At 41.2% G+C, this 23141-nt stretch overlaps 2 protein-coding genes across 4 annotated transcripts; one reads left to right on the top strand and one right to left on the bottom strand.

Annotated features, from left to right (window-relative positions):
• Positions 1 to 1967: 1967 nt before the first annotated feature.
• jkamp (jnk1/mapk8 associated membrane protein) lies at positions 1968 to 10584 on the bottom strand. Of its 2 annotated transcripts, none has more exons than XM_054613971.1 (8): positions 10450 to 10584; positions 9710 to 9828; positions 9483 to 9562; positions 6986 to 7140; positions 6609 to 6815; positions 5904 to 6085; positions 5709 to 5785; positions 1968 to 3891 (listed from the first exon to the last, which is right to left on the bottom strand). In XM_054613971.1, exons 2-8 carry the CDS (start codon positions 9711 to 9713, stop codon positions 3673 to 3675), a joined length of 924 nt encoding a protein of 307 aa, XP_054469946.1. In that variant the 5' UTR covers positions 9714 to 9828; positions 10450 to 10584; the 3' UTR covers positions 1968 to 3672. The 2 variants fall into 2 exon arrangements, with proteins under 2 accessions (XP_054469946.1, XP_054469947.1); XM_054613972.1 differs by having other exon boundaries at positions 10509 to 10568.
• A 4492-nt stretch (positions 10585 to 15076) lies between these two features.
• Positions 15077 to 21093, top strand: LOC129103651 (G-protein coupled receptor 135). Of its 2 annotated transcripts, none has more exons than XM_054614227.1 (3): positions 15077 to 15325; positions 16812 to 17046; positions 18172 to 21093. In XM_054614227.1, exons 2-3 carry the CDS (start codon positions 16931 to 16933, stop codon positions 19514 to 19516), a joined length of 1461 nt encoding a protein of 486 aa, XP_054470202.1. In that variant the 5' UTR covers positions 15077 to 15325; positions 16812 to 16930; the 3' UTR covers positions 19517 to 21093. The 2 variants fall into 2 exon arrangements, with proteins under 2 accessions (XP_054470202.1, XP_054470201.1); XM_054614226.1 differs by having other exon boundaries at positions 16799 to 17046.
• Positions 21094 to 23141: the final 2048 nt, after the last annotated feature.

Genomic DNA, 23141 nt, shown 5'->3' with positions numbered 1-23141 from the left:
ACTTGAACAGCAGCGTTATTGTTGAGCGACAAAACTAAAGCTTTATACTGGATGCAAAAAAAACCTAAAAGCGTGTATAGTCTTCCAGTTTATCTCTGCTACTGTAGCAGAGCTGCACCCAAACACTGAACCTTACACTGGAGTGTTAAACTGACATTCAAATGTTTTAATGTGTAGAACCACTCAGTATACTGACAGCATATCAACATTATCATATCAGTCTAGATATTGTTTTGGGGTTTTGGTTATTTAGCGAATTCCCTTCAGTTTGCAGTCTACGTAGCATTAGTTATGGTCCCGTCAGGTCATTTCAGCTGAGTGCCGTTGACACATAATGCCTCTGCTTTATTAATCATATCTGATTGTCATCTTACCCACAATCCTTTGTGGTTGATATGATATCTAGAGGAAGCCTCTTCAGGCCCAGCTGTTGTTAGTCTGTGTCAACGTGTCATCAACACGTCACAAACTGAGGTAGACGAGAACAACTCTGCCTCCTATGAATCAGCAGCATATGCAACTTTTTCTGTGTTAGCTATTTGAATTCACTGGTCACATTTCCCATTTACACTTAATACCCCCACAATGACAAAGCCAAAACAGGATTTTAGAAATATGTGTGAACTTATTAAAAGTAAGTATTAAGAATATTAACTCAGTACTCAGTCGAAGCATCTTTGGCAGCGATCCCAGCCTCGAGTCATGAAGTGACGAGCGTCGCTCACATGGATTTGGATTTCTGCTTTTCCTCTCCACGGATCCTCTCTGGCTCGGTCACGTATGAATCTGGACCATTTTCAGGTCTGTCCAGAGATGTTCGATCGGGTTCTGGTCCTGGTCGGTCCTCTCAGACATTCACAGAGTTGTCTTGGCTGTGTGCTTAGGGTCAACGTCCCCTCATTTTGTTTCACCCCAAACTGTTTGATCCAATGCAAAACAGTTGCATTAGAAGGCAAGAAGAGTAATTCTCAGGAGAAATGGTCGATCAGGCAGGTTGAAGGAAAATGAATCAAATGATTTTGGTTTGATTGCACCTTTTCATTTTTCTGGTGGTCTCAGGTAGTTTTACATCTTTCACTCTTGTATTTCTTGTTTATTGTTTGAATGTGCAGATGTCCTGGTTAACCGACCACACACTGTTGTAGAAGAACTGCACTGTAGTGATCACACTGATTCTAAGGTTTACTACTGAGTTTGTTTCCGAGGGGACAGACATCTCCACTGACTTTACTGAACTCTACTTCATTCTTTTGATCATAAATGATTGTTTATAGTTTGTTTACACTGAGAGCTCCAAGCCGACCTACAGCAGAGATATTGAATCAGAATGTGTTGACAGGTCTGTGATTAAAGGTGAAGATGTCACAGTCTGTATGAAGTGTGCTTTGCAGATTTAAAGGAGCACTTCACCCACAAAATGACTGTTTGTATATCCGTTACTCAGCATGTCACCTTGATTTCTTGAAGAAAAATATAAAGACAGACTTTGATTACACTGAATGAGTTGTGTGAGACTTTGTAAACAGACGTTCTGATGTAGTTATGCTGTAAAACACGTCCTGCATTCAAAAATCGGACTCAAGTACTAGAACACAATTATTAGCAGCAAAATGTCATACTGAAATAATCTAAAGGTCAATTATGTATTGAAAATTCCCCAGTGAGTGTTACATCATCGTACAGTATAAACAGTAATCTATATGCATACAGTAAACATGTATGTATCATAAAATGGTGGTTTGCCACAGGGCTTATTTTTTTAAGACAATGGAGAATTCCCATTGGCTTTTTGTGGAAGGAACCAGTTTGAGGCCAACTTCCTGTTTGCCTACATTAATACATATCATCCATGCAACACTATTGTCTCCGCTTCCTGTAGGACACACACAGACACACACACACACACACACACGTGTGTTCAAAAACAGTTTTGTATAATCAAGAGAGAAAGTTCTTTATTTCTTGGAAGTTTTATTTGGAACGGTCTCATAACACACTGCAAACAAAGCAAGAAATCAAACAAAAACACATTTCTGTCCAACGTTTATTTTTGAAATGATGTCTTTGGTACAAAAAAAAATTACAACTTTATCAGAGAGGGGCAAATAAGCAGATGTTAACGAGGTGGCTCCACTACACTGAGTGTGTTCACATCTGGCACACTATCTACTCTGTGAAACGTTTGTTTGACTGCCAGCAGGTACACGTGTAAGACTCATAAAGATGACATAAATGAATAGTTGAGGGTAGAGCTCATCCTGTCAGGGTTCACTCAACACATACATGACATCACACACACAGGTACACCAACAGAATCATTGATCACTGAGCGTGTGTGTGTGTGTGTGTGTGTGTGTGTGTGTGCACGTAAAGAATCCTATAGAGCATATTTACAATAATATACATGACAGAGTGCACTAGCTGCTTCAAGTCAACAACCTACAAAAGGATATTTGAAGGATTACAACTAACAGCATCACATACACATGAAAATATCAGTTATTTTATCTTTAGTACGCAATTAAGTGGAGTAAAACACAGCAGTGACACAGGTGTGCCCTCACTTGAGTTTGTGCCTCTCATACATCTCGTCTTGTTTTTTACAACACAAGAAAAATATGAGCATGTCATTGTGTATTAAAATAGAGAGAGATTAATAAAGACAAACCCAAAACTTGACAAATCAATCAAGGTCATGGGTCATTTCCAGCTGGGATATTGAATAAAGTTGAAAAACATTTGCACTGTTAGTTGGTTAAAAATCTTTTTCATCATCCAGCGAGCTGAATCTATATTCATCCAGATGGTTCAAGGCATCTTTGTCTAAATACCTTCAGGAGTTAATTATTCTAAGATTTCGGGGGATTTCTCTCTCAATGTAGATGAGAGGCACAAACCCTGGACACACATGAAGCCCAGTGAACCTCCTCCCCTCCGCCCTGAGGCACCGTCAACACTTTTACTGTATTTACAAGAAATGTACATGATGGGCAACTAAACTAAACTTTAGGATAATTTAAAATAAATACAAGACAGGCAGGTAAGATGAGAATTAAGGATATGAAATTCCAGAACACAGAGCAGAACTAGGTATGACAGGACCAAAACAACCCAGAACGAAGTGGTATCAAACTTATTCAGTCAAACGATACCTGCATTTGGGCTTTTTTTGTATCCAGATCTAGAAAGACTGATTAATTGTGCGTTCTTTGCCCGCAGCAAATCACTGCAAGCGTTCTTTGATTAGATACGATTGGCCCTCGGCTGCAGCAGCCTATTTAGCAGGGGTTGCCTGCACACGGCTCTTCACACACATGGAGGTGTCAGGATACAACAGGAAGTAACGAGAGAAGCTGTCTTGTGCCAACAAGAGAGTGCAGAGACAGTTTTCAGGACGATTTGTATAATAAACTACCGACATAAAAACGACATTCAGATCCGGGAACAGATCAGAGGCCATCTGTTCCGTTTAGAACTCATGAAAGGAATAACATCCACTTTAACGGTTCATATACTTGCACAGCATGCTGCGTTGGACGATGATCATGAAGTTGTTTCCCCCCCCCAACGTTCAGTAACACCATTCTGTGAGTGTACCGATGGCGCCCTGCTAGAAGTTGACCGTTTGGACTGTAACCATCTGTAAAAAAAACGGAACGCCGTTGGGGTTCCTCAGTGTCCGCTGCCTCCCTCGGACAGGATGCGGCTGGGCTCGGTGAACTTGGCCGTGGCTATGTAGAAGAGGGCGGGGCCCGGCACGAGGGCCAGCAGCGGCAGGTCCTGCTCCAGCTTGTCCAGTCGGGAGATGGAGACGATGCCGTACGCGTGGAGCAGCCAGTGGCTGAACAGGACCACCAGACGCTTCTTCTTGGCAATCAGGTTCTTAAAAGACTGCACGCACACGCACACACACACAGAGCATGTTAGAGGTCATCATACTGGTAGATTAGTTCCCAATAAACATATGCTACATATGCAGTGATGAAATGGTTGTCAAACATTGGACTGTTTATAATACAAAGACCATCTTCTCTTCAATAATATTAAGACAAATACCACCAAAGTAAGCAATCTCTTTAGCGTCCTTGGTTAAGTCCTGAGAAACACACTCCCACAGTTTGTATCCTGTGTCTCTGTCTTAACTGTTCATTTAGCTCTTGATAAATGCCAAATATACGTCACAACACTTATTACATCAAATCCCTGTTTTTTTTTCTCTCAGTTTACAAAAAAAACATCCAATCAACTGAGACTTTGAGCAACTAGCTAGCCAGACTGCTCATATAAAAACCACATTTGCAGATTGTAGTAGCCAAAAAGATCAATATGAGGAGGGACTGATTCCACGTCTTCAGATTAAAGTGATCATGAGATGGAAAATTAGAAGGTTTTGTGAGCAAGAACATAATGAAATGTGTGTTTATGAAAGTAGTAAACAAGAAGGGGAGTTTAGGAATCAAGCCAGAAACCAGAAAGGGAAGTCTCAAACTGGTGATGTCATCGAGTATAAAGTGAAGCTGCTCCGTAGATCAATAATACCCACATGAGCTTTATTTACCCTATTGTCAGTCGTGACCTGTATAACACTCCCCTGGGTGCTCTCATTGTCATCTAGAACATCTTTCCCAGCTCATCGTCTATGGAGAAGTTCCACACTATATACACCTGATAACATCACAACATTTAGTTTTACAACTCTTTGAAAGTTGTTCATGTTTACTAATATTTTGGACTGTCTTAAATCAAAGGAATAGAATGGATGAATTTTGAAAATGAACTTAGTTCCCCTTTAAAAGCATTTTTGAAATCAATTTTAGATTGGAGCATACAACTATTATAAGGAACAGTGTGTAAAACTATGTTGTCAGTAGTGTATAATGACCTGAAACTAAGAATCGTTATGTTTTCTTTAGCTCAGAAAAAGCCATTTATATCTACGTAGGAGCGGGTCCTCTTCCACGGAGTTTGTCATGTTGCATCGCCATGTTGCTACAGCAGCCCAGAACATTTTTGCATTACCTAAAAGTAGGGAGAGCTACCAAAACTCGGTATTAAACGTGCCCGGATTATCAAAGATTGTAGTATTGATACACTCCAGCGTTAGTGCTGCTTTGCACTAGTACTTTTGAATGTTTTGCTGTGATTTAATATCACGCTGAAGCGAGCATGTCCACTGCTCTGTCTGCCAAAGTCTGTCTGCCTGCCTGAAGTTTACTGTTATGCTTACTTTGTTCTATGACTTTATTTCGTGACTTTGCTGTTGTTAACATTACAGTTGCTGCTCTAGAAACAATATTTAGTTATATCTAAATTATAAATCTAATCCTGTCCTGAATTTATTTTTTTTTTTAAATCAATCATTTAGTCATGAAAGAGAACAGCGTATTGATAAGAGTAGCTCCTTGTAATAAACTCCTAATACCTATTTCTACCTCAGGGCCACCGTAGTTCTCCGACACACCTGGAGAGGGAGGGGTGAGCCGAGGGTCATGTTGTCTGCAGCCTCACCACTAGATGCCACTAAATATCACACTGTTCCTTTAAATTAATGAAACTAATTTGTAAAAAAATAAATAAATATAAAAAATAATATATATATATATATATATATATTCATGTTATTGATATTAATGTGCCGTGATTAAACACTGAAGAGGTCTATAATTACTGTGATGTGGTTTTTTGAACCGTGCAGTGAGTGTTGTTACCTGTATCTCAGAGGCAGACATGTAAACAGCCAGTGTGACCAGAGACAGGACCAGTATGATGTAGGGGAACGCGTAGTCTGAAACAAACAAACCGTCACTCACACAGCTGCACAGGCCACCCTACGCAAATGAGCAAACTCTCTATGGAAGAAGGAAACATTGATAGCAGTTGGACGTGAACTCGGCAGCACTCACAGAGCAGCCCTCCTCCCACGGCCTGCAGCACGGTGAGGATGGGGAAGAAGTACAGAGCGGCGTAAATGCTCTTAAAGCGGTCAGACTTGCCCAGACCACATGCTATCTTCTTCACCAACAGAGGACGCAGCATCATCATCAGCACCAGGCAGAATGCGTAGTAGATCAACACTATGGTGTAGCTGAGGAGGAGAGAGACGAGAGTCAGCCGAAAGTTTACAATTGGCCTGTCTCTCACACACACACACACACACACACACGCGCGCACACACGCGCACGTAATTATTGGTTCAGAGTTGCTTAAGGACACGGCCAACCCTGTGATTAGAGGGCAACCTGCTCTGCCTCATGAGGCGTTTGGTTTTCATTATCTATTGTTTTTCTGAGGCTGTTGAATGTTCGCTTGTCGAGCAATGGAAAGAAGTAGAACTGGTCGAAGGGCTACAAACCGGTTGTAGTTAAGATCTGTAATTAAAAAAAATAAAACTCCAAGCACACTATGCACCCCCACCCTCCTGATACTAACATTTCTCCAGTTTTGTTTTTGTTTATTTCTTCACCTGTTTCATTTGTATTTCCCTTATTGCAAGATCTTTTTTTTTTTTTCAAGGAGTACATTTGTTGTTTTTGTTTTGTTGTTTGTCTTTAAGCGTTGAATAAACTCTGCCCAGGTTTGAATAATTGGCCCCTGTTGTCAGTACTCACAGCGGGTAGACGGCCTCCTGGGTGCAGTGCAGTGTGTTGATGTAGTCTGGACTCGGGTTGTACAGCATGGTGTACCAGTCCGACAGCATCTGGACTCGACACGACTGGATGCTGAGCTTTCCCACTGGCTCGGTGACCAGCAAGGTGACCAGGGACGACACGCCGCACTCCAACATGGCTGTGATGTGCTGCAGCAGAGCACTGGAGCTGCAACACACAACAGACAGAGCAACACAAGATCAAACAACAGGGACACTGGAAAGCAAAAAAGAGAGAACGAGTGAGTGTGAGTGTGTGTGTGTGTGTGTGTGTGTGTGTGTGTGTGTGTGTGTGTGTGTGTGTGTGTCAGCGGTGGGAGTAATCCTGTGTGGCCTCACCTCTTCTTCCCGGAGTACCACTCGATGAAGAACCAGTGCAGCACCAGGGGTAGCATGGCCATGAAGCCCAGATAGAGCCAGTCGTAAAGCTCAGGGGACTCAGTGCAGCGTTCACACACATTCTGGAGGTTGGCCCGCTCTCCGCGAGGACAGACCTGGCATGACAGACAAGAGATGCTGGGATTAGAAACAACCCACAAAAAAAAAAAATCATTGAAAGCCCAAAAGCTCCACGTGGGATTATTTTCTGATTTATTTTTATTTAGAACCTACATGTAATATGGAACTTAAATGCACTAAATGGGTTTAGTTTTGACAAATAATATTAGTTTTTCAATTTAAGAAACAAAAATGTTGATTTTCTTATTCTGAGGAACCCAATCAGTTGTTCATTTAAAGAGACCTGTCTTATTTTCTTCTTTGTATATTTACTATTGCTCCGTAATAATAAAGCAAGTGATTTCTTTATTCAATTACTTGATTAATCGGTGGAATAATCCATAGATCGTACAATTACAAAATGAAATGAGAGCTACAGCCCAAATCTACATGGTTACGTTGCATTTCACTGTTAAGAACAACGATTAACATGTTCACATTAACAGCTAAGAAAGACTGCCTTGCTTGCAGACGTAGTCCCTTACAGTTCTCCTTCCAGACTAACACATTGATTAGGATCAGGAGTAGGATCAGGCCAGGGTATCGTTCAGGTCGGTCAGGACACCAAAACTATACCTTTTTCTGTAGCTACACCACCCGTTTTACATTTAGCAAAATATCTCAGTGCATCCGTGTTTACTGCTGTCTAAAAATAAGCAGAAGTACAAGAAATATGTCTAAATATAAGTTTTCAAAGTTACTATTCTGGTCAGAATATATCTGATCAAACATAAAGTAATACTACTGAGAATCTGAGCAGACATTCGGTGCCATGTTTCGGGTAAATGATAGCTAAGCTCCAACGCTTCTTCCACACCTGTGACGTCACTGTTTCAACACATAGTGTCCGAGCTTGACAAATAACAAAGACGTAGACATAATCACAGTCTACGTCACATTCACGTCTGATACCAAGTAATGATGTACTAAAGTAATAGGCTCATTTTAAGAATATCATCATCATATCACATGAAATGTTACATTAATATCAACTATGAAAGTCAAAACACGAGAGGCCACAGTGGACAAGGAAGGAACATTCATATCTAATGTTTATTTGCTGAATATCGTATAACTGGGCGTTTTTGACCATGCCTTTAATAGTCATTTTTTTACTGTAACATCTTGCATAATAACATCTACAAAATGACAACAATCCCTGGTCTCTTTAATAGCATAGAGGTGATGCAATAATAGTTATTCTGTCTGTATATATAATATTTCAGTTATTGTGGATTCTTTACCGTTTTTATTGCTTATTTATAATACTTGTTTTGATCTTGTTTTTTTTACTATGTCTCTTGTTTGCACTATACCCTATGCCAGTGGTTCTCAACCTTTTTTCAGTGATGTACCCCCTGTGAAATATTTCTTCAGCCAAGTACCCCCTAACCAGCGCTGTGCCATCAGTGTCTGATTTATTAAACTGTCAACACTGAAGATTGCATCGTTGCATTGAATTCAGTTTATGAACTTACACTTATATTTTATTGAATATTTATTAAATAACTATTTTTAAAGGATTTTTGAATGGATGCTAATTTTAAATATATTTTTAAAAAATCTCACATACCCCCTGGAGTGCCTTCACGTACCCCCAGGGGTACATGTACCCCCATTTGAGAACCACTGCCCTATGCTGCTGTAATCCTGTAAATGTCCCCGCTGCAGGACTAATAAGGATTATCTTATTTTATCTTATCCTATCCTGTCCTATCTTATCTTGTCCTGTCCTATCTTATCCAACTTATCTTGTCTTGTCCTGTCCTATCTTGTCTTGTCCTATCTTATCCTATCCTATCTTATCTTATCCTATCCTGTCTTATCCTATCTTATCTTAACTTATCCTATCTTATCTTATCTTGTCCTGTCCTGTCCTGTCTTATCTTATTATCTTGTCCTGTCCTGTCTTATCCGATCTTATCCTGTCCTGTCCTATCTTATCCTATCCTATCTTATCCTGTCCTGTCCTATCTTATCTTATCCTGTCCTGTCTTGTCCTGTCTTATCCTGTCCTGTCTTGTCCTATCTTATCTTATCTTATCCTATCTTATCTTGTCCTGTCTTATCCTATCTTATCCTGTCTTGTCCTGTCCTATCTTATCTTATCCTATCTTATCCTGTCCTATCCTATCCTGTCCTGTCCTATCTTATCTTATCTTATCTTGTCTTGTCCTATCCTATCCTGTCTTATCTTATCCTGTCTTATCCTATCTTATCTTATCTTATCTTGTCCTTATCCTATCCTATCTTATCCTATCTTATCTTATCCTATCTTATCTTATCTTAGAGGCATTGCCAGGCAGTCCCTCATGTGACGTAGATGTCCAGTACTCACACCACACTCTCCCTCCACGGATCCGTTGACCATCATCCTGCCACAGTAGGTGCCTGGACATGTTGAGCTCATAGACACAGCTGCAGGGACACACAGACAGCAGACAGGGTTATTAAACAGCGGGGGGGGGGGGCTGGCTGCGCTGTGTCCCACGCCCCTTGAACGACGCACAGCTCTCATAATGTAATGTAACGACACGCGGGTGTGTGCACGCGACGAGAACTCACCCATCGTGATCCCGACGACGAGGTCCTCTACAGTGCGCTCATCTGGGACGAGACCCGGACACGAACCGCGTTCAGGCGGAAGTGACGTCACACAAACAGGAAACCACGTCTTTGAACAACTTTATTGAGACGAAAAGTTACAACACGGACAACAAGCGCATTGAGTCACTGCTGTTAGACTCAAAACACACTCAGAGTAGATAATTAAACTCTAGATTGAGGCTATTTGAGACACTCTTTCCACTTTTAAGTCTCGTCTCAAAACACATCTTTTTAAACTGACATATTCCATCTAACCCATCTCACCCCACTTATGTAAATTGTTCAATGTATTTTGTTCTTGTGTTTTTTATGATTGATGATTATGTTTTCTGTTTTTAAACTGCCCTGTAAGGTGACCTTGGGTGCTTTGAAAGGCGCCCTCAAATAAAATGAATTATTATTATTATTATTATTATTAAAAAAAATAACCAAAAATAAAATAAATGTGAGAAAGACTCAATTTACTTTTTTGCAGAATTAACTTGCAAGTGAAATGTCAGGTATACAATTATGTAAGAACTAATTAAAGGGATAATAATGTCAAATAAACAAAAAAACTCTATTGCTTTTTTGCATACAACAAAACTGTTAAAATAGAAAAGAACAGGTAACTATCATGGCTGCCTCCAGTAACCTGCATCCTTCTTATTGTACAGCAGCCCGCTACTGGAAATATTAAGCATTGTCTGCGTTCTTACATTTAAATAGATAAACAACTGCCTTTCTACTTCCTAAATATTCCAGTTTCTCAATTGACCTTTCTCACAAACAGTCGGACAAATTCTTCTAATTATTGTGATGTGTTGTTAGGAAGGCCCTGCACACAAGGCCTATCGCAGGTGTTTTCACTAATGCCTGATTAGACCCTTTGGGAGTGCACCTATCACCAGGAACAGCCCCAGGATTTGACGCAAATTTATTCTCCAAATTAATTCTTCCACAGGCAAGCAAGTCCCACCTTGAACTTTTACAATATGGCTGCAAGAAAGGCCGCGACGGGCATTGCAAATACAACTAGAATCACCGCCTCATGTTTGTGATGCAGTTTACATCCATGTCTGGAGTAAATCTTTGTGTTTGACACATTCTTTTAAAGCAAAGTTATTAAAGTCCTATTCAATAATGTTCTTCTTTTTTACAGTCAATGTATCATCAGGGTTGATGAACAAAAGGATCAAGCTTTTAAAACTGTAACAGTAATGATATGAATGATATAAAGAAAATCAGAACACAATAAATTATAAACTGCACAATATTTATTTGTATTCAAAATGTCATATATATATATATTTATAAAGTTAGTCTTACATGTATGACATGGTTCTATTCAGCAGATAAACAGTAAACATGCTGTACATACAGTTCACACTAACATACTGCATTCAGTGTGACAAACTCAACACGTTGAACCTTCTAGAATTCATTGTTGTTCCTTTCTGAGCAGAAATGTTGCGTCTCTGCTCAGAGACGGAGACAGCAGAGGTGGGGACAGCTTCCTGTGTGTGGGAGGAGCTTCCCAGACCCACCAGCACAGGAGACACTTTGTATATTTATGTTGATACTTAAAGTGCGTCTCTGTATCATTTGCAGCTTTTAGTATCACTCTATGATATATTATGGGATGTCTACAACCTGGTCTGATCCCCAGACAGACAGACTGAGAGCTGATGGTCCCAGTCAGGATGTTCCTATTATTATACAGCAGGAAGAAGAGACACATTCTAAACTCCTACAGTGAATAAAATATACATCGAGATGTTAACCGTTTTTTTTAACTTGAAACTATGAAATTTACATCGTTTGGACCATTATTATTGTTCTATTGTTTATCGGTACAATGATAAACCGTATTGGAGGCATATAAACACACGACCGACTATAGATAACGCCAGAAAGCTTTAAGACAAAACTTGCCATAGTTAAATAAATATTTTCTTTATTTACACATATTACAGCCGTCGTCTGAACATTGAATTATTCTGTACATGTTTGTTCTGTAAAATCCTCTTCTGTAAATCAAAAGAGCAGATTCACATAACGTTTAAATAAAGTTAATAATACTAATAATAATAACTTCTCATCCTCGGCTCCTCCGAATGCTCTCTCTCCACATTGTTTTCTTATGTTATGGTCATAATGAGGTACTCTGCGCCGTTATGAGTCACCATAAATCACCCAGATAACCTTAGATGAAGAGGATAGAAAGAGAGTACCAGCATCCTCTGAGCAGTGCAGAGTACGCAAGAAAGAAATGGCGGTACGCCAAAGAATAAAATGCAGAAGTTCCGGTGGTTCGTTACGTGGATTATCGGCCCACTTGGACATTGCTTATATACCTGTTTGGGTAATACTCGTACTAATTACTGGTGGCTGGTGACTCCCACAATTGTGAGGACAGGAGGGAGAACAAGGGGTGACATGGGGCTTATAAGGGTTTCAGATTTTTTTATTTTATTCTGTAAATCTTTTCAAATGGAAAGCACACTGTGCTTGAGCTTGAAACGTGGTATAAAAACATTAACTATTATCATTACTACACTTTGGGGACTGATCTCTACTTTCTTGTGTCCAACAAAAAATGAAGCTCTTAAACATGTGGCCTACAAGTTTTCTTCATAGACAATCACTGCAGGCTTTGGATGGGAATGAACCGTGTTCACACACAAGGTTAGAAGATTCATTCAAACAACTACGAGACTTCATAGAGAGAGGAAATCAACAACTTTTCAGAGTGGTTCTCAGAGAACAACCTGCTGCTCAACATCAGTAACAACAACAAGGAGCTGATGGTGTTTTTAGAAAAAAAGAGGCGAAGACGCACACCCCTGTCTACAACAATGGAGCTGAGGTGGAGCAAGTTAGCAGCATTAAGTTTCTTGGAATCAGCATCATAAACAGTCTAATATGGTCCTGACACATCTGTATCCTGGTGAAGAAAGCTCATAAACGGCTGTATTTCTTAAGGAAGCTTAAGAAGGCAAAATTCCTGTGGCAAGTTCTTGTTAACTTTTACAGAGGAGCAATAGAAATCATCCTGACTGGAAACATTACAAACTGTCATGGGATGTGCACGGCTAGGACAGAAGGGCTCTACAGCTGGTGATAAAAACGCCCAGAACATCATGGGTACCCATCTACATAGCATCAGTGATATTGGTGACAAGAGGTGCCTGAGAAGATATATATATATATATATATTAAAAAGGTAGCTCACAATTTGCTCATTATAATGCTATGATGTATGCTCAGTTTACTGCCAGTTCGCAAAGTATATAGACGGGTTTCTTGTCTACAAACATTACTGGGTGCACGCCACAGAATGTATATAGGAAGTTCACTTAGTCATCGTGATGTCACCCATTGGTTTGTGGCTGACCGACAAATTTATGACAAAATGCAGCTTTCTTGAGTTGAACATTTTCTGTAAATTGATAAACATCATGTGTGTTATTGGCACAATTCAAATAGGATAAAAAAGAAATCCTTTGTACTTGGACTTCTGTACATATTTTTTCTGAAATAAGGTCCGGCGGGACACTGGGAGGGGAGGGATTCACCTCTATATACAATGGTGGAGAATTGAAGATGATATTTGAAAATCACACAATGTCACTGTTGGCATGAATAAAAATCTGTGATTGCTGACACCATCAAAAATATGTGCGCACATGGTGGCAAGGGATGTGGTGTTTTGCCCCAACCATCCAGATGAGTTAGCAAGCTTTAATCATAGCATTAAAACTGTTACCAGAGGCAAAATGTCTGGTTGTTGCATGTTCCGTGTCTGATTCAATATTATTCGAAATTCTACAGAATTCCGACAGGATTAAGGCTGTTTCAGAGCAAGTGTTTGAGTTTGTCTGGTTGTATAGAAGTCCATGAGAAAATCACTGTACTTCTCACTTGATTTATTCCCTCAGTAAACATTGTAAACATGATTTTATGGTCTCAATCTCTAGTTTCAGTCTGTGGTGGTTGCTCATACTAGTTTATTTAAATGAATGGTAGATAATAAACACAGATTACTCTGTATTATAAATTGCTTGAAGGCTTTTACGAGGACACCCACGTGTTCTTTTCTGCGGTCACAACGAGCAACCATGACTGTATTCTGCTGAGTCACCAGTTAACACGGTCTCTAGTTAAACCGAAACCCTGTGGAGTCTGTGGCTGTAAGCTGTTTAATGTGTTAACTTCCACTGGACTGTTTGTGGAGCCCATTTTAAAACTCAAAATGAGTCTCTGTCATGGTGTTTGACGTTCTGTACATGACCGCAGATAAATTGGAAAATTCTAGTGACTTGCACGCTCAAATTTCTGGTGTAACGTTACAGATTTCTCCACCAAGTACATGTATAAATCTGTAGCCACTTTGCTTATTTATTCTACCCACTCACTTATAGCACAAAAACCTGGAAAGTCACTTGGTTTAGGATGTATTCACCATCTTTGGCGGTCAATGCCCTTACACATAGCTTGACAAACTATTGCACTCTGCTGTACTTCTGGTGCTTAACTGTGCGCACACTTACATTACATTACATTACATTACATTACAGTCATTTAGCAGACGCTTTTATCCAAAGCGACTTACAATAAGTGTATTCAACATAGGTATTCAAGAGAACTACTAGTCACCAGAAGTCATAAGTGCATCTCCTTTCTTAAACAAGCATCTAAAAGCATAAACCAGAGCAAAAGTATAGTGCAGAAGCAAATTACTACGAAAACAATAATTGCAACAAACTAATACGAATACAATAAGTGCAACAAACTAATACGAATACAATAAGTGCAACAGACTAATACGAATGCAATAAGTGCTACGAGGAAGGCTCAGGGTAGTACTTCTTGAAGAGGTGAGTTTAAAGATGGGCAGCGACTCTGCTGTCCTGACGTCAGTGGGGAGTTCATTCCACCACTGTGGGGTCAGGACAGAAAAAAGCTGTGACCGGGCCGCAGGGACCTCTGAGCGACGGGGCAACCAATCTTACATACGTCATCCTTGTTTACAAACTGTAAAAGCTTATATTAAATTGATATAAGAGGTCCCGTCCTTAGGCCCCTCTGGCCCCCAACCACCACTTTATTGCCTGTCTAAGTAGTCTACTAGCATCAGAAATCTCAGACTGTGCAGACGTCTGTTAGAATCACTAAACATGGTGATGAGACAGTTTTCAACAGTATCTTTTTTCCCCAAACACCTTGCAGTGTGCCATTTTAGAAGGGACAGGGATGCAAGAAATCTATCATCAGTTACCATGGCAACTGCATGGCACGTCACATGAAGCAGGGAGCGCGTCCATAAAGGGGGCGTGGTTTCAGAGAGGGAGCGAGAGCAGGGGACTGTAGGGAGGAGAGAGAGAGAGAGAGAGGTGCGAGCTGGTGAGCTCGTGCGGAATATCGCGTGCACACACCTGGGGTTTGTGACGCTGGTCTCGTGTGGGTTTCATGGCTGTGGTGATGGAGGTGTAGAGGAGAACAGAAACCAGCAGGGAGGGAGCTGCCGTCAACCACACCGAGCCCGGTTCTCCCCTGAACGCACCACGGAGGACCGGAGGACTGATGGAGCAGGTGTGTGTGTGTGAGTGTGTGAGAGTGTGTGTGAGTGTGTGTGTGAGTGTGTGAGTGTGTGTGTGTGTGTGTGTGTGTGTGTGTGTGTGTGTGTGTGTGTGAGTGTGTGTGAGAGTGTGAGTGTGTGTGAGTGTGAGTGTGTGTGTGTGTGTGTGTGTGTGTGTGTGTGTGTGTGAGTGTGTGTGTGTGTGTGTGTGTGTGAGTGTGTGTGTGTGTGTGTGTGTGTGTGTGTGTGTGTGTGTGTGTGTGTGTGTGTGTGTGTGTGTGTGTGTGTGTGTGTGTGTGTGTGTGTGTGTGTGTGTGTGTGTGTGAGTGAGTGAGTGAGTGAGTGTGTGTGTGAGTGTGTGAGTGTGAGAGAGTGAGTGAGTGAGTGGAGGTCCTCACACTAAATGTCAATACGACTCTGGCCTTTTTTGACAGAATGTAAACAAATGTCTTACTTCCGGGTTAGTTATTAAATGCTGCTAATAGGAAACAGTGAGTGTTTTGGGGGCCTTTGTTTTGGCAACATTATGCTGAACCGGAAACAGCTGCACGTGCGTATATTTTAGACTATATTAGTATAAATAGGCCTACTGTGGTTCAAATCACTGCAGCATTACAGTACCAGTAATACCTCTATCAATAATCATGCAGGTAAATGTAAATACTATGTCAACATTTTAAATTGAATGTAATCTGATATTGTTAAAATGATAAAGTGAAGCATATATATATATATATATATATATATATATATATATATATATATATATATATATATATACAGTACCAGTCAAAAGTTTGGACACACCTTCTCATTCAATGGTTTTTCTTTATTTTTTATTTTTTCTACATTGTAGATTAATATTGAAGACATCCAAACTATGAAGGAACACATATGGAATTATGTGGTAAACAAACAAATGCTCAACAAACCAGAATATGTTTTATATTTTAGATTCTTCAAAGTAGTTGAATGAGAAGGTGTGTCCAAACTTTAGACTGGTACTGTATATATAAATGGAATTACAAATATACGTCCACGAAGAGAATTAGTATGAAAATGTCAAAAACAAGAGACAGAAAAAAAAAAAAAAGCATCTTAAAACTTTAACGAACAAACGAAAAGTTACGAATTCTGGATATTAATCTCCTCTGAAGTTGGTCCATCTGAACTCTTTTTTTATGACGGGCTCCTGTGGATCAGCTGGGCATCGGTCCATGTCCTCCTGATCCTGAAAGCTGGTCCTTCATAGAAGAAGGGAGCTGGGGAGCTTTATGGCATTAGCTGTTACAACAATGAAGCATAATTGGCTTTACATCACGGAGCCACTGTCTATTTATAAACAGTGGTGTGAAACATTGCTATCCATCATATGTGTATAAAAAAACGAGCTTAGGTGTTACACTATATACATCAGTGTTATCAGCCCATGAACACAGATCTGACTTCCCCTTGTCTTTTCCCTTCTCCCCTTGATGAACTTGGAGATAATGAAAATAGAAAACCTACAAATGGCTGAGGAGGAGTCGTCAGCAGCTAAGTTTGAGTCAATGAAACCGACCCGGGACGGCTGTAATCTGAATGGATGACTCTCGTCGTGCTGTGTTTGTGCTTCGTTGATGGATTCGCCCATCGGCACGGCCCTGCAGGGCGGCGGCGGCACCAACTACACAGCTGACCCCTCGGGTCCGACCTTCACCAACCAGCTGGGCACTCCCTCGCCTGTCGTGCCAAGGTAGCTCCCTCTGTCCATCCATCTCCTCTCTGCTTTGAAATTCATATTGCACTGTGCACATTTGCATGTGAGTGGTAGAATGACTTGAGGTGTGCAAGTTATCATCAAATTCCTCTCAACCTTTCAGAAGTAATTTCTGTACCGTCCCCTTTCCTGGAGCTATAGCTGAAGAAAACATATATATTAACAGAGAAAGTAGCTCATTTCATCAGAGATACAAATAGCATGGGGATTCAATTTCATATCTCTTATGTATAGTTGAGTGATGGCCTTTTAAAAAATCAGATATCGGCCCCACAGCGACACCGGTGTGGTTACAAATTCCTGAAAACAACTCCCCTCAGGACTTGAAACAATAAACATCTATAATCTGTGGCATGTTCCAGAACAACGGCCCCTGAAGTCGTGTGGAAATCTAAAGTAATACCAAATTCGTTGCATTATTCACAGTAGTGAGAGTGGTGTGATATTGGATTTTTATTTGCGCTATGGGAAGAAATGATAACCTCAGTTCTCAATATTTTATTTTGAAGGAACCTGCCCTTTCCCAGTCACACTGTTTCTGCACATTTTATTTCACGACTGGACGCCAATGGCTATCACAGCACTGCCCCCTTTAACACAAACAATATAAATTAGTTTTTGTTTTCAGGGCTAGAAATACTTTGGTCCTGTAGTTAAGGAGCTGGTTATGACTTATGAAAAAGCATAACCTTTGTCCTAATTGCCCAAATTGTCACTACAGTATATCCTGACAGTAGTACATGAGACGGATAATCTGTGGAGATAATTAGGCATTTGCAACATTCCACAGCGCCTGAAGGAAAACAACTCCAACCTCAAATGTTTTCAGAAATATATTTTAGTGTACTGTTTAGCTGTTAAATGAGAAGGTTTGTGACCCCGCAGCCATATTGAAAACAGTTCAGCTAAAACCTCAATTTACAGCTAAACCCTAAAAGAAGCAATGCAGAAACCAAATCTAGATTCCTATTTGATCAGAGCTGCCTCGTTCACAAGCAGTGGTTGCTGTACTGCTTTTAGACAAACAGTAGATCTTCTTCATACTGTATCCCGACTATGTACAGTGATTTCTGCTTCTTTTTTCTTATTTTCTTTCTTTAGGGTTGTTTCCATAGTGACCAGCCTAGTGACCGCCACCACAGAGGCCACATTGGGGAACACAGGAAACCTGTCGACGTTCCGGGACCACAGAGGGAGTGAGCTCAGTCTGATCCACCAAGCGTCCACCCCGTCGGTGCTGAGCGCTGCCGAGAGTAACTCCGTCCTGCAGGGCATCGCGGTGGCCACCCAGGCCCTAGTGCTCCTCTCCATCTTCCTCCTCTCCAGCCTCGGCAACTCGGCGGTCGTCGTCGTCATCATCAAGCACCGGCAGCTCCGGACGGTGACCAACGCCTTCATCATGTCGCTGTCGCTGTCTGACTTCCTGACGGCCGTCCTGTGTCTGCCATTCTCCTTTGTCATGCTCTTCAGCAAGGACGGGTCCTGGATGTTCGGAGACCGCTTCTGTGTGGCCAACGGCTTTTTCAACACCTGCTTTGGGATCATCTCCACCCTGACTATGACTCTGATCTCCTTTGACAGGTACTACGCCATAGTCAGGCAACCACAGGCCAAGATAGGGCGCCAGAAAGCGACTCAGTTGTTGATAGCCGTGTGGGTGACTGCAGTCGTCTTCTCTCTGCCATGGTATCTGTTGGTCCCAACGCCTACAGAGATCCATAAGCAAGGTTTCTACCACTGTATGTACGTGTTCCACTCTGGGACGTCCCGCATGGGGACGGCTTACAGCGTCTGCCTCATTGTCGTGTGTTACTTACTGCCCTTCTCCCTCATGTGCTTTTGTCACTACAACATCTGTAAGACGGTTCGTCTCACTGAAATCCGAGTCAGGCCAGTGACCACGTACGCGTACTTGCTGCGGTTCTACAGTGAAATGAGAACCGCCACAACGGTTCTGATTATGATCGTCTTCGTTATTTTTTGCTGGGGTCCATATTGTCTGATGGGACTGGTCACGGCAATGGGGGACTACACGTTCAACCCTGCAATGGACACGGTGGCCATCTGGCTAGCCTGGGCCAACGGAGCCATCAACCCTCTGATCTACGCCCTGAGGAACCCCAATATCTCCATGTTACTGGGGCGGAGCAGAGAGGAAGGATATCGGACCAGAAACATTGCCGCGTACCTCTCCGGCCAAACCCAGAACCGGGAGATTCGGCTCAACCAAGCGGAGAGGATAAGGGACCGCTACGTGAGTCGCGTCGGGGTGAATAATAACAGCCGGATGTCAAGCTCAAGTCCCAACAAAGGGGGAGGAGAGGTGGCAATGTGGGCCTGTAAGAACCCTGCTGTGTTCTTCTGCCGGGACGCCCATCCCGACAATGCAGCTCTAGCCAACTCCGTCAGTACCCCGAAGATGAAGACAGCGGATACCAGCCTGTGACATTCCCGGAGAATGCCTAACCATTTTACGATTGTTTTCGTCTTATCTGTATTTGCTGATCTAGAGACTGCTATTACCACTTAGTAACATGTTTTTGGAAACCTTATAGTATGTATGTCTTTTCCGAAATGTTTATTCTGATTTTGGTCCATGGAGCCAAAAGCTTACTGTTTAATTTCAGAACTGTTTACACTATGTGGGAAGACATAAGTTAGCTGTGACAGTAGACTGGTACATGGAATTCTTTCCTGATTTTTGAGGACATCAACAACAGGGGACCATCTGTAGGACCTCTAGTATCCCCTCAGTGATGAGGCATGGAAGGGGATGGGAAATATTTCTGTAGAAAACCTCAAGACCTTTGTGATTACAAAGGTCTTTATGTCATTTCATCTGCATGTGGATATGGAAAACTGATCAAGCTTTTCCTTAATCCTAAACATTTCATGATTAAAGCACATATGTAATGTCATTTTCAGACACCTCCAGAAAAATGACAGTGTTTTCATTCTTAAAACGACCTACAGTTGCTTACACTCCTCATTAAGAAACAAAGGCCTGGTCACGAACCAGGAAGTGGCACAGTGAATTTCATCCATACATCCTAGGAAAAAAATGCAGATTGATGACTATTTGCAGGGCTAATTGTTAAACTACTGTAGCTGGCTAGCTTACCACTTATGCCTCCGAGTTACAATAGATTCCCGAATCATAGTCATCATAGGACCTCTGTCTCAAAGTCCTCTTGTTTACAGTTTGTCCTCCGGCAGAGCAGTGTTATAATAAAGTGGATGGTGCAGCGCTGCTAGTAAGATATGGCAGTTTCCTCTGTTTTGGACTGTGGTCTCTGAGTTCCCTTAAAGGTCATCAGTGTCAAAACGGTTCTCTATCAGTCAGCGGTGCAAGGTTCACCAAGTTGATTTGTATGGATCAATAAACAATGGTTTTGCTGCCCAGTCACCAGGAATTTTTGTACAGGTGTCTTAGTCTGACGTGTGACAGGGTATGTTGAGCGACCATTATTGAAAGTTACGCTGAGTGGAAGTACAGCGTGTGGATGAGTCAAACAAACACAGGACGCCGTTGTCCGTGTTCCCCTGTGAAACCAAAAGTCAACACGTTGATTTATTTTTACATTACTAAGTATGTACGTAATGTTAACGCTGGTTACGGAATGTTTTGTGAGAAAGTCCGTTAACGTCGATTTGTTTATGGCGGTTACCATGTCACGGTTATTTTGTAACCTTACGTTGTGACGTTATTATTTTAACACAAACATGATCCTTTGTATAATCTTTACCAAGTAGTTTTGTTGCCTAAAACTAAGCAATCATTGCGCAATGTTAATCGTATGGCAATGTGCGTTTCTGCAGGAAGGACGTGTTGCAGAAACGTATGCTGCCCAAATAAATTCTGGATACCCTGTGGCCAGGTCCACTGATTGCACCAACTCCATTGAAATGAATAGATTTTGCTCTGCAAAAATGTCCATTTTAAATGTTAGTGTGACCAGGCCAGTAGGGAGGTGCTTTCAGTTGCCTGTATTGAGCCAGACCTGAACCTCAGAGGTTGTAGATCAGACACAGTGCCTATGAACAGTCATATGGGTCCTTTTGAAAGGCACCAGCGTGCTACATGTTTAATTGTTGAGGTGAGTGGACTTGTTGCATTTTCATCATGCCTGTTGTGGAATTATATCTTTTTTTACTTATCAGGCATGAAGTTACTATTTATTTTATTATGATTATTAATATGTTTAAAGGTGTCCGCTTGATTGTGTTTCAACAGGTTTTGGGTTACAATCTCCCAAATATAGTGGAAGATGGAACTGATCTGTCTTTGGACTGTCGACTTAGAAGTAAAGAGTTGATGTTTTAAAGGGGACATGTCATGCTTATTTCCAGGTTCATACTTGTACTGGGTTTCTACTAGAACATGTTTACATGCTTTAATGTTCAAATAACACTTTACTTTTCTCACACTATCTCTCTGAATATATCTGTATTTACCCTCTGATTGAAACGCTCCGATGTAGCGTCTGTCTCTTTAAGCCCAGTCTGCTCTGATTTACGTTTCCAGTGTTTCTCCTCTGCCCTGTTGCCGCCTTCACAGCATCACTGCAGCTGGAAACTCACTCTGTGTGTGTCAACTACACGCCGTTTAGAGGGACTTCTACTGTTGCCAGTATATTTGTGATGTCACAACCTTACGAAAATCCTGACTGCTCGTTTAGCCTATTTTCTAAATACAGGTTGTGTGTATTTCTGTTGTTTTTTTCTCTCCATATTTTGATGCCTTCAAGGTATAGAGCGCTGCCATGGATGGCTTTTGTAAACCAACCCCTGAAGTTAGCATAGCACTGGTTCCCTCGTCAAAAATCCAGTGGGATTTTTCCATTGGATTTTGGGATATTTGAGAAGAATATTTACTGATGTCTTTTGTTACTGAAAGCAAAACATTAAAATCTCTTCAGCTTGTGTTAACCACGGACCTTAATTTAGGCAGTTTACCAAATACACATTCTAAAAACCTGTCGACTAAGAGACGAGGGAACCTAAAGTGAAAAACTGCTGACTCACTTCTGGGTTTTAGGACCAATTTATTCTATTTATATAGCAAAAGAAAAGCAGTTACTCTGTTTCCACAATTTATATGAGCTTTAAATGATAGCATTTTCCATCCTTCAAACTGTCACAGCATGATAAGCACAGGTGTAAATAATACAACAGATGATTGCTCTGTTCAGTTTACTACAGGTGTACTACAGGGTAAGACATATCTGATCTGCAGCTCCGTTACATCTGAATGAAATGTTGGCATTTCAAGTCAAAAATGTCCCCATGAGAGTTGGGAATTACACAAAACCACCTCCATCTACTAAAACGAATGATGCCAAGACAGGAGAGATTTAGTGGGCTCCATAATTCTAAACAAAATAATGGCTGATCTGCAGGGTCAATTGGTAGCTAGGATAGGAACAGTAAAAGTGGGACGCCGCCTTGTTTTAAGGGCGGCTTGCTGTCCTGTGTCATGAAAGCTGTTTCATCAGTTCACATCCTGTACTGAACCTTAAAGGTCACTGTCTTTGAAGATTGTTACCCTACGGGGCTATTTAAAGACAAACGCAACCAGGACAGGAGATCTAAGAGAGGATGGGAAAGTCTGTCATTAGTTTTTAAAAGGTGAGGGAAATAGTTGGGGTAATGTTGGTGGAAAATCCTCTCGTATTTCTGAGTTGAGATGACTTTTGACATTTAATCCTTGAAAATTCATCATAAAGCCTGTTCTGATTCCTGTCTACTCCTGTTTACTCCACTACATCTTTACATAGCAGATAGTTGTTTGATGGTATACTAATGCTCTGAATTTGGAATTCAGCACCTTTAATACGCTTTACTAAGAGGCTTGGCAGTAGTGCCCTTCCAAAACGATAAAAAACAACCCAAAAAAACAGAAGCCTGAACGTTGGGCTCATAATGCAGCAGCTACAGGTTGGGTCAGAATTTCTCTCTATCTTCCGGTAGAATAGATACCCGCACACTTAAATCTATGCAGAGAACACTTTATTATTAGCTTTCGGTCCAAAGGACCTTCATCAGATCACAAAGGGTCCAGATGGAAGGAC

This window comes from Anoplopoma fimbria, chromosome 15 (assembly GCF_027596085.1).
Source record: "Anoplopoma fimbria isolate UVic2021 breed Golden Eagle Sablefish chromosome 15, Afim_UVic_2022, whole genome shotgun sequence".
Lineage (NCBI taxonomy): Eukaryota > Metazoa > Chordata > Actinopteri > Perciformes > Anoplopomatidae > Anoplopoma > Anoplopoma fimbria.
Note: the sequence above shows the minus strand (reverse complement) of the source record. Positions and strands in the feature narration are given on the sequence as shown.